Source organism: Protopterus annectens, chromosome 5.part0 (assembly GCF_019279795.1).
Source record: "Protopterus annectens isolate FY-2018-M chromosome 5.part0, PAN1.0, whole genome shotgun sequence".
NCBI lineage: Eukaryota > Metazoa > Chordata > Ceratodontiformes > Protopteridae > Protopterus > Protopterus annectens.
This window is the reverse complement of record NC_056735.1, coordinates 861,297,472-861,309,663: the sequence shown is the minus strand read 5'-3', so window position 1 is coordinate 861,309,663 and position 12,192 is coordinate 861,297,472. Positions and strand designations below refer to the sequence as shown.

At 47.1% G+C, this 12,192-nt stretch overlaps 1 protein-coding gene across 4 annotated transcripts in view; it reads left to right on the top strand.

Annotated features, from left to right (window-relative positions):
• Positions 1-12,192, top strand: part of ARHGEF7 (Rho guanine nucleotide exchange factor 7) — a 2,881,265-nt gene that overhangs the window by 1,309,877 nt on the left and 1,559,196 nt on the right. For all 4 annotated transcript variants that reach the window (XM_044072654.1, XM_044072651.1, XM_044072652.1 and 1 more), the window contains one exon: positions 7,310-7,405. In XM_044072654.1, the coding sequence (XP_043928589.1) occupies positions 7,310-7,405 (96 nt within the window). The remainder of the gene's footprint in view (positions 1-7,309; positions 7,406-12,192) is intronic.

Here is a 12,192-nt window from a genome sequence, read left to right as displayed (position 1 = left end):
TTCAAAGTCTTAGGATCCTACAAGGTTGTCTGATTTGACTGGTACCCCTGAATCCTGTTGTCATTGAGGGTTTCTCTTCTGAGTCCTCCAGGAGGACGGAACTGAGACATTAGAGTCGGTCTCCTTCGCGAGGCCATACAGTTTCAGGATCCAAGGCCAGATCCCCAGCCAGATCTGGCCACTCTTCAGCTTCATCCACATCCTCCAGAAGTCTTCTTCCCTCAGATGTGGATAAGATGATGAGGAGTTTCCTCAAAGCTCAAATTGAGTTGGACTTGCTGCCATCTCCAGCCCGTACGGTTAGGGGACTCTCTCCATCCATAGGTCTCTACTCTCCTTTCCCAATACACCAGGTTTTGGAAGGTTAGGACCAGGAGATTAGTAGTGAGGCACCGATGGTATCTGGTATCCCCATCTCAGCACCATCAGATTCCCTTGGCTGGAGGGCTTAATTTCTGAGTGGTTGGTGTGAATTCCTTGGGGTTTGGGTTTGGATCTGACCGCTCCCTTCTCTTGGTAGCCTCAGCACTGGACAGCTCAGGGCCGATATCATCTGGGGACTTTGGTACTGGGTCGGGGTCCCTTGTCCCTTTCCAGCTAGCCCCAGCTACTGCAAATGGGGGGGGGGGGCTTCTTCCGGTCCGTTGGCTGCGTGGGCGGTGGAGAGGACCTTCTCCAGTTTGGTAGTTACCTCTCCTCCTTCTCTAGGTCCTCCCCAGCCTTTTCTTGGGATGGGATGCAGAGGCCTACTCATCCATTCAGGGTCAGCCCTCCCACAAGCACCTTCAACCAGGCACTGACCCACTTGGGGTACCCACCTCTTCTGAGTCCTCCCATGAGCCTACCATGGAGGGGGCCCATTCAGAATGGAATGTGTAAGAGAAGGCATTTGGACTCCCCCCTGAGAGTCCCTCACTGAAAACACGGACTTTGAGGAGGGAGACTGGTTCCTCAGACTTCCGCCTGAGGAAGTTTCCTTCAGGGACATCCTGTAGGTTCTCAAGCAGAGAGGCAGATGGTGTTTCCCATCCCCATCTTTGGAGGAGTCCATGTTCCTGAAGGCATTCATCTTCTACCAGAGTTCCCCCTGCTGAAATAAGCTGGACATGGTGGAACCTGTGCTCAAGAATCAGTTAAGTTCCTCATTCCTCCTAAGGATGGTTCTTTTTAGAGTAAAGGGATCCCTGTCTATATGATCACGGCGGCCGCTGCTAAAAAGAATGAGCTAGCTGAGTAAAGCTTCTTGGTCCATCCTCTGAACAGGAAGTTCTGGCCGATTGACCATTTTGGAAAGCATGTGCTTGCCTCAGCTACTTTTGGTCTGACAGCAACTAATTACTTGGCCCACTTTAGCGGCTTCAGAGGGATTTGATTTTGGAGCTTACCTCTTCCCTGTCAGAGTTGTTGCCTCCAGAGAACCTCAAACTAGTCTCTCTGAGGCTGCCCACTCTCACTTCCCTAGCCAGTGCCTCTATGAAGTTAATCTCCAATATTGTAGAGGCCACTTCTCGAGCGGTAGGCACCAGCATCACTATCAGGTGTCATACCTAGCTTTGCCTTTGCCATTTTGCGGAATCCTTTAAGGCATCCTTCACTAACACCCCTTTTGATGGTTGCAGTTTGTTTGGACCATCTGTTAAGGAGACCTTAACCTGCAGTGATCTGGAAGGCAAGACTCTTTCCACAGTAGGGCTCAAGTTTTCTACTCCCCAAAGGTCATTTTTTCAGACCCAGAGGGGTAGTAAGAAGCTTTGGTTCCGGTTCAGGACTCAGTCTTCCTTTCAGGATGCTTCCCAGGAATCCTCTTCCACAGGCTGGGGCAGGGGATTCAATGGTAGACACTGCCCTAGGGGCAGAGAGGGTCCACAAAACCAGGGCTCCCGAGAACCTTTCTTGGAGAAGCCCTTCCAATGCTCCTGATGCGCTGCCCGATTTTCCCTGCCCTGGAGGCAGTCGGGGGTTATCTCTTCCTTCACCCACTAGCCTGGACAAATCTCACCTCTGATTAGTGGATGCTAAAAATTATTTCCAGGCGATACTCCATTCCCTTCTCCCAGCCTTTTCCAACTCAGAGATTTCTCCCAGACGTACACCCTGCCAAAAGGAGTTGGTCTATCTCGAGGTGCAAGACCTTCTCCTAAAATGAGCCATTCAAGAGGTCCTGACAGGAGAGTGAGGGTCTAGTACTTACTCTCACTTCTTTTTGGTGTAAAAAAAAAAAAAAAGACAGAGGACTTGTGTCCAATTCTTGACCTCGGTGAGCGAAATCTTTCTGTCAAAAAGTCCAGATTCCGGATGGTCACTGTTCAGTCCATCCTGTCTCTCTTGCGCAAGGACAGTTGGATGTGCTCAGTGGATCTCAAGGATGCATGCTATCATATAAAGGTCAATAGACACTCCAGGAAACACTTATGCTTTCAGTTTGTGGCCAGTCATTATCAGGTCAGAGGCCTGCCCTTTGGACTCACCGCAGTCCTCTGGGTGTTTACCAAACGTATGGCAGTGGCGGCAGCTCATCTCTGGCTGAAAGGTTTCCAGGTTTTGTATATCTGGATGATTGGCTTCTCACGGCTGCCACGAGGCATCGACTGATAATGCTGACCAGGTATGTCCTCAGTCTTTTTTACCATTTTGATATCACAGTGAACCTGCCCAAGTCAAATCTAGTTCCAAGCCAAAATCTGGAATTCATCAGAGTCCTGCCAGACACGGTATCAGATATTGCAGCACTGCTCACCTGCCAGGTCCAGCTGATTCAGGATCGAGTTTCTGTTTTGAATCTAATGTCCTGCCTGTTCATTTGATTCTCCAAATGCTAGGCTCCAGTTGGTGCCTCACACCAGATATAATATGCGAGTTGTCCAGTGATCCATTCTGTCTCAGCCCATGTCTATGACAGTAAAGTTGACACAGGTATGCAGGAATCATCTTGTTTGGTGGCTTCAATCTCAGGACCTTTTTCTAGGCACACCATTTTGTCTCCCTCTGCCCAAGGCCACATTGACCAAGAACTGCTCCCTTTTGGGGTGGGGGGATATTTTCAGGAAGGACAGTTCAAGGCACATGGTCCCCTGTAGAGACCAAATTGCACATAAACACCCTGGAGATGAGAGCAGTCCTTATAATGTTGCAAGCCTTTCAGAAATGTCTTCATCTGGGGACTGTAGCAGTTTAAATGGACAACATGGCGGTTGTCTGGTACATAAACAAGCAAGGGGGAATGCGGTCTTATCCTCTGCAGAGATTCCATGAGACTGTGGGAATAGGTGATATCTTCCAGGCACTTTTTTTCTTGCAACTCATATTCCTGGGAGTTCCACCGTGCTGGCCGATAAACTCAGCAGGTACATCTTGAGTCCTCACGAGTGATCCCTGAATCCGTCATTGGCGAGGCAAATCTTTAACCATTGAGGTCAACCATGCTGCGACCTCTTTGCTTCCCCAGTCCAACCACAAATGCAGCAATTACTTTGCCCTGATTCCCCTATCAGGGGAGTCTCCCAAGGATACTCTTGTTTATGATTAGCCCCTGGGTATCCTCTATGCTTACACTCCTATTCCCCTAATACCCAAAGTCTTAAAGAAAGCTCGTCGCCTGAAAAGCTCTCGCATTCTCATTGCCCCTTTCTGGCCTTGTCAGGCATGGTTCTCCTTCCTAAGGTCTACTAGATCCCATTCCAGATCTCATCTCCCATTCCGGATCTCATCTCCCATTCCTGGGGGCTTCCACTTCATGGTCTCTGGACCCTTCATCTAACCACCTGGTTTCTCCAGTTCCAGTAATCCTTTCACAGTCCATACTTCCTTCCCTGGTGAAGAGCATTGTTTTGGCTTCTCAAAAGTCATATGCGAAGATGGTGTATTCCAGTAAGTGGAAGAGGTTTTCCATTTGGGCCAGGCAGTGGACTTTTCAGCCCCAATCCCTGATATTTTGCTTTTCTTATCTTCCCTTTTTCAGGATGGGATGAGTTTTTCTGCCGTTAAGCTCCAGCTGGCTGCCATCTCCAATTTCCGTGTCACAGATGAGCCTACCTTATCTTCCAAATTGTGTAAAGCCTTTTTGAAAGGCATTTTTCTTCTTAGACCTCTTACTAAAGATCCATCACCTCCATGGGATTTGACTTTGGTGCTGCAGTGTCTGATGCAAAAACCTTTTGAACCCACTAGTTCATGTGATATTAAATTCCTATCCTGGAAAATGGCCTTTTTAGTAGCCATTACTTCTGCTAAAAGGGTGTCTGAACTATTGGCTGTATGCTTTAAGCCTCCGTTCATGATTTTGCATAAGGACAGGATGTCTCTTAGAACAAATCCTTCCTTTCTTCCCAAAGTGGCCTCTGAAGCAAATCTCAATCAGTCAATGCAACTACCGTTCTTCTTCCCTTAGTACTTTAATAAAGGAGAATATGTCTTGCATCGCCTAGACAGCCACAGACAACTGTGCTCTTATTTAAAAAATGACTAAAGAGTTCACAAAGTCGGACCAACTCTTTGTGGCTTTCTCCCAGAACAGAAAGGGCCAGGCAATTTCCAAAGTGACTTTCTCCAGGTGGATTGCTGGTTTATTTTCTTCATTTATGCTAGTCGGCATTTAGAACTATCCAGGCCGGGTAAGGCCCACTCCACGAGGGTCTGTTGCCACCTTATTGGCCACCTTGGCTAGACTTTACATTGATGAAATTTGTGTTGCTGCGACTTGGTCTAATCCTCATACTTTCATTTAGCACTACAAATTGTTCTTGGTATCTAGGAACAGGGCTTCCTTTGGTTCCTCTGTGCTCCGGCATACCCTTCCTTGAGGCCACACAGGGTTCCTAATAGGTAGAGACTCTGACCCATCTGTGATGAATAATGACATTGATTGAATTAGATAAAGAATTGTGTACTTAGCATAACTTGGCATTTGGGCTATCCAGTGTCATTATTCATAACATTCCCACCCTCCTTCCTTCTGGGTAGATGGTCTGGTGAGGCTGAAGTGGCTTGCACATTGTGGAAAGTTTTTTTAACTTCCATGGCAATTGTTTGTTCTGTGTTTTAGCTAGTTTAGCAAACTCAGTCTGAGGGTCAGAATGTAGCAAGGGGTTATGGGAAGGGGAGGAGCTTGAGCTCTGGATCTGTCTGAGAAGTTGCCGGCTCAGATCCGAGGTTGGATCCTAGACCCATCAGTGATGAATGATGACACTGGATAGCATAGATGCCAAGGGTAAGTACATGACTCTTTTTTTACAGACCTTCTTGCATGGAGTTCTTGAGCACAGTTCTGTCAATTGATTGTTGTGAGTGGAGGCAAAAAGACCTATTTGAGTTTGTCCTTACAGTTGAGTCAATTCTTGGAAGACCCCTCCCCCCGATTTAATTTCCATTCATGAGGGTCTGTCCTGTGCCTGCTCAGATTGTCTGCCATACAGTTTTGCTCAGACTGTGTGTAAGATGCCTTTAAAGTGAGATTGTGTTGAAAGGCTATATCCCAGCCTTACCATGGCTGGACTACACAGAATGTAAGGTCTAGGTATCCCTTGCTTGTTTATGTACCACATCACTGTAATGTTGTCTGTTAACACTTGAAAAGGTCCCGAACACCATAGATGATTCGTAGAGTTTAGAGCACTTATAAGTGCCAGTATGTCTCTTATGTTTGTCTATTTTTGTGTGTCGTTCTTTTCTAAAGAATCTAGCATTTCTATCCCCATCAAATAGTACTCTTCAAGCATAGTCTGCAGTGCCTTTTGTGACTGACTGTGGTGGAGCTGGAGGAGGAGAATGGGAGACCTGGAATCTGATATAGCTAGTGTCTGTAACAAAAAGCCTGCCTTTTCACAAACCCCAAAACTGGAATCTGGAATGTCAGGTGATGTTGACAGTGGAGGACTATACAGATTTCAGGTACTACTGGATTTTTCTTTTATGTAGCCTTGCAGGAGGGACTACAAGAATCATAGAAGCCGTGAGACTCAGATTACTGAAAAAATTCCTAAATGAAAATGTATATGTATATGTGTGTGTGTGTGTGTGTGTGTGTGTGTGTGTGTGTGTGTGTGTGTGTGTGTGTATGTATATGTATGCATGCATGTATATACATATATATATATATATATATCACACGCACACACAAACACACACACACACACACCACACACAAATATTTTAGTCATGCGAAGTAAGGCTGTTCTAGCCTTCCAGTATACCAAAACAGGCATAGATCTAGATACAGATCTACTTTATCCATGGAGAAGGAAAGCTCTTTGAAGTGAGGTGTACAGGAGGCACACCAGGAAACCAAACCTATAAGATAAAAGTAAGATAAGACTTATGTTTGGTTTTCTGGAACCCCAGTCTATGAAGGAGATCCTTTACCCAAGTGAGAGATTCTTGATACTTTGAAATAGATTCTCCAGATTGCCTAAATAAGGGAAAAATGTGAATCCCTTGCAGTCTGCAATACACTATCACAGGGGCTAAAATACCGCAGGAGCAGTGGATAGACCAAAGGAGAAATGATCATGTAATCCAGACACTGAAAACCAAGAAATATCCGAAATCTGGATTCGGATCTACAGGATTATCATGATATGCTTGTTTTAAATCTAAGGTCACTAGAAAACGCAAATGAGGAATAATTGGAAACAAGTTAAAGAATAACGTTTTGAACCTAGACACCATCATAAACAGGTTGAGAAAGAATGATCCAGATCTGCTCTCCAAGAATCTTCTTTCTTTGTCACCAGAAACATTCTTGAGTAAAACCCTTCTATGGAGGAAGAGGAAGGACAGCTTCTATCACTCTCTGAGACAACAGATGCTGAATGATGAAAGGGAAAAGAGGAGTTTGGTTTGGTGGATGGGGGAAGTTCTTCAAAAAAGAGGGAAGAACTCCCACTGTCAACTGTAACCATGATGAATTACTTGAACATGGATATGTGGAACGTCCCATTTACCATGATAAAATTGTTAAAGGATCACAGGTTTGATCCAGACTGGAATATATGTCGAAAGAGCAAGAGATTTCAAATGGAAGGGTAGACCGTCGAAGTCCAGTAGCTTCTTACTATCTGCAATTTAATCACTTGATAATGGTTGGTAGCACATACTGAGTTTCATAGTTTGAATTATTTAATAGTTTTATATCCATCGTACTTCTCATTCCATTTCCTGTTTTCTTGTCCTTTTAAAATTTTATTGCCATATAATAAACTTGTTCAGACAACTGTACATCTGACAGCTTCCATACCTTTGTGTATTTTAATTTTGATACTCTGAAAAGTGATTTGAAAGCTGTTAAGCTGTTCTCTTTGTTCTTTTTTCCCAGATTAAACTTCAGCAATACATCACATTTAATGGGAAATCTTGAAGAGATCTCCAGTTTCCAGCAAATGCTTGTACAGTCTTTGGAGGAGTGCATCAAGTAAGCACTTTAAAGTCTGAATTATTTATTTTTTTGTTGTTTTGGCTTGTTTGAATGGAGGAGTAAAATTATGGATCTGATATTGTCAATTTTTCATCTCATCCTCACATATGGCATCTGGGTCTGAACCTTCAGATCCGACACATAGGTTTTTACCAGGCTAACGACCACAAGGGCCTTTTTAAGCCTAGCCATGCATTCGAAATCTCTGACGAGTTCTGATACCCTTGATGAGTGTAAGCATGGGCCTGGGAGATTAACTATTTACAGGTTACCTGTTTGCATCAGAGACATAGGTGCCAAATCAGGGATGAATTTCCAGTTTCCCATCCAATTGTCCAAGTTGCACTTGAATTGGATTAGGGAGGAACTCTGCTTTACATGAATGGGGGGAGCCTGTTCCATAGACGAGGTAATCTCTGGGATACATACCTATCTCTCCAGCAGGTCCAACTTATATTGCAAGCAAAGTTTAAGTCTTTAGAATGGGTAATTCTGGTACTGTTTGTTTTGTGGATATGCAGGAGGTCCATCAGAGTGGGGTTTGACAATGCCCTGTATGCCAGGCATAGATCTCCCCTCAAAAGCCCGTAGGAGACAGAATACAGAGAATGAGGTGGTCTGTATAGGACATATTACTTGCGCCCTGTATTATTTAGTGAGGAGCCTCTGTGGATGTTCCAGTTGTTGGATATTCCAGGGTAAGTACATACCAAAGGGGGCATTGTACTCAATGATAGGTCTGATGAATGCTGAATACAGTGAAGCAATGACTTCCTTGGACTTGGATGCCATATCTTTGTTTATAAGTTGTGCAACATAGAGTGATTTCCTCACCACTGTAGACACGTGATGATCAAAGGCTAGATTACTATCTGTGTGTGGCCCTAAGTCTCTGACTACTGGGTCAGTTTTGAGGGGTGTTCTTTCCTGATAGTTACCAGGGATGGATGACTTCCCAAAGGATACTATTATGTATTTCTTGGAATTTAGTTTTAGTCCATGACACTGACACCTGTTGATGTTAAGTTGTCAATCTCGCCTTCATTCTTGCTGGATGGGTTCGGAGCCGATCCTCGGCTCCGATCTGCTTTAGCTCGAGAACTCCTTTTACCAGCTCGAGGCAACCCTATATCCCATGATGCAAGGCAGAACTACCTCAGATCTCGTTTGCCGCTTAGCGAAAGAGGTCTCCTTTGCCAGCTGAGGTAAGTTTTTTCTTGTTAAAGAAGTGAAAGTTTAGTTAGGGGTTTATTTTTTCCCTTTAGTGTTAGATTAGCCTGTACTTAGTTACAGCCCACCCTATTCCCTTCCTTTTAAACTTTTAAAATAGTTTTTCAGTTTAAAGTTTTAGTCAGGCCTAGTTCCCCAAGTTATTCCCTTCCTGTGTGTCTGTGTAGGGATTAAGTTGTGTGTTTGTGGGGACTGTTTGTGTCTATCCTTTTAGGATGTCTAGGAAGGCAAGGTCTCAGGCTTCAAGAAGTGTGACCAGTGCTGTCAGAAAATGTCCCTGACAAGCGGCCACACTTCTTGTGTGTATTGCCTGGGGCCTTTGCACCTGCAGGACTCCTGTGCGTTGTGTCATGCTTTTAGCCAGAGAGTCCTGCAGGAAAGGAGGAACAAATTAATCCTCCGAGGTTTACTAAAACCTGAAGGTTCTCCTCCTAAGCCAGGGGCAGGAAAACCTCTTAAGCCACCGAAGGCTCAGGCTACAGTGTCCAAGCCTCCTCCGGTGGCTCCGGCTCGTCGACATCGCCGGCTGGAGTCGATACTTCTTCTGTAAGAGTAGTGGGTTCGGTGCCGGCCGGCTCCGATACCCTGACTACTGTGGCCTTGTCGGCTCCGGCTGGAGCTGACACTTTATCCAGTATCGGAGCCGAGAGATCTTCGGCTCCATCTGGGGTTCAAGGGACTTCGGCTCCGATGGTTTCGACCCGTAAGAGATCCCGGTCCCCTTCGATACTAAGTATTCACTCGGCTCCGGGGTCTCCTCTTTTGTCGGAGCGGAGCCATCGGAGCCGATCTTCGAGATCTTCCAGGCTGTCTGACCACGATTTGGAGAGGGTGGTAAGCAGGCTGTTGAAATCTCAGGCACTGGCCCAAATGCTCCATAGCCCGTCTCAACAGACTTGGCTATAGCCCGATTCTTGAGATTCCTCCTCCGACTCCACACCAGAGTTTGGAGCCGGAGCTTCTTGGGACAGCGACTGTTTCGATGCGAGCGATACATCCTTCGGCACCGTCATCTTCGGCTCCGATCTCCTCCTTGAGACCTTCCATGGAGGGATCCGGTCTTCGGGTTTCCACTGTCGGCTCCGAGGGGCTAGTGGCATCGGACCCTTGTCCGACCCGCTCTCCCTCTCGGGCTTCGGTAGCTCGGCGCCGACATCGGCCTCGGAGCCTTCTCTCCTTGGAGCCGACCATTCCTGTTTCTTGGTGTGTTCAGGTCTCCGGAGAGGAGCCTTTGAGGTGATGAGGAGTGTCCTGGCCTCTGAGCCTGGTCAACGGTCTATCCCTCTAGCTCCTCCCTCATCAGTGCCTGCAGATGCCTCTTGCCAGCCTCTTGCTCTCAGGCCCAGGGATCCATCGCCCCAGGTTTCCCCACTGGGAATTTCCTCCTCTTCCGAGGTTTCTCCTGACCCTGCAGGGGAACCCCTCGGAAGAGGACATGTAAGAGGAAACACACAGACTCCCTGAGTCTACTACATCTGATACCGACTTAGATGAGTCGGAGGGTTCCCACGGTCCCCTCTGAGGATGTCTCATTTTCAGACATCCTTGAGCTCCTCAAACAGAGGGGAATTGGCCTCCATTGACCCCTCCGAGGATGAGTCGGTATACCTGGAGGCTTTGGATCCCGACCCTCCACCTCCTGGGTGTCTCCGCCTTCGACCCACTCATGCAGGTAGTGGCTCGGGAAGGCGTGAAGCTCCAGATTCTGTGGAACCTGTCCCCAGGAGACCATCCAAGTTCATCACGGCCCCTTCGGACAAACAGTTCCTGTCCAAAGGTGTCTCTGTGGATGCTATGGTGGTAGCGGCCACTAAGAAGGAACTGGCGGATCCTTCAGTACCTGTCCATCCTCCTAATAAGGATTCTAGGACCATGGACAGGTATGGAAAGCGGATGTTTTCTTCAGCGACCTTTGCTATGCGTTCACTGAATTACCTTTGTCACTTCACCAGGCTTCAACGAGATATTCTCAAGGAACTGGGAGAAGTAGTCCAGAATCCTTCGGCTGCTGGGGCTCAGGAAAAGATTGCCTCTCAGCTTGCTATCCTGAATTCTATATCTAACTCCTCCATGCGGCTCATATCTTATGCAGCCGATGGAGCTGAGCAGGCACAGGTGTTGCTCTTAGACGCCAAGCCTGGATGCGGCTGTGTAATTTTTGGACCCCTTTAAGGCGTCCTTCACCAACACCCCCTTTGACGGTTCGGCTTTGTTCGGACCTCAGGTGAAGGATACTTTGACCAGATGTGAGCAGGACTGTAAAACTCTTTCTGCCGTTGGAGTCCAGTTTTCCACTCCTTCTAGACCATATCCCAAGGGCCAGAAGGGGAAGATGTGGTTCCGTAAAGCCCAAGGAGCTACACCGGACACACGTGGTCAGTTTACCCCCAGAGGCAGAGGGGGTAACAATAATAGACGCCGCCCTAGAGGCAGGGGGGGTCCTCAGAACCAGGGCAACAGGGAGTCTCTTCTTGAGAAGCCTTTTCAGCATCCCTGAGGTGTTGCCCGACTGTCCACCCTTGGAGGCAGTCGGGGGAAGAATTTCGCTGTACCCAGTAGCCTGGCAATCCCTATCACAAGAGAAGTGGGTACAGTCGATCATATCCGAGGGTTACAAAATCCCCTTGAAGGTTTCCGACCTCTACAATCCCTTCCAGACATCTCACCCGGTCAAAGGGATTTGGCAAGACAGGAAGTTTCAAAACTCCTGGAAAAAGAGCCATCCAAACAGTGCCGCAGACCAAGTAGGATCCGCTTCTACTCAAGATTCTTTTGGTCCCCAAAAGGACGGGAGATTGGAGACCGATACTAGACCTAAGCAGACTAAACAAGTCTGTCAGAAAGGCAAGATTCCGGATGGTCACGCTGCAGTCCATTCTGCCCTTTCTGGGCAAGGACAACTGGATATGCTCTATAGACCTTCAGGATGCGTACTATCACATAAAGATTCACAGACGCTCAGAAGGTTTCTCCGCCGGCTGGGAGCCAGTCATTACCAATTCAGAGCACTGCCCTTTGGCCTCACTTCAGCTCCCAGAGTGTTCACCAAATGCATGGCAGTGGTCACAGCTCATCTGAGACGTCGAGGATTCCAGGTGTTTCCTTATTTGGACGACTGGCTCCTCTCCGCCACCTCCAAGCATCAGCTTCTTCGGTCCAGAGACTACACCCTACAGCTTTGCAAGAGTCTAGGAATTTAAAATCCTCTCTGCTGCCTTGCCAATCTATCACCTTTATAGGCGCAGAGTTAAATATCAAAATGTTAGCCAGGCTAACAGATCAAAGGATTCTGGACATCCAGAAATTTGTTCAGCTTCTGTTACAAAGCAACAAGATCAAAGCCAGGTTTGTCTTGAAAGTTCTAGGCCTAATGGCTGCAGCCATTGTTCTCCTTCCACTGGCTCGCTTCCACATGCGTCTCCTGCAGTGGATGTTATTCACGCAGTGGTCGTACCACGATCTGCCCATGAGACACGAGATCTTAGTGACACAGTCTTGCAGGGCTCATCTTCGATGGTGGATATCTTCCCCTCTTCTTCATCAGGGCCTTTGTT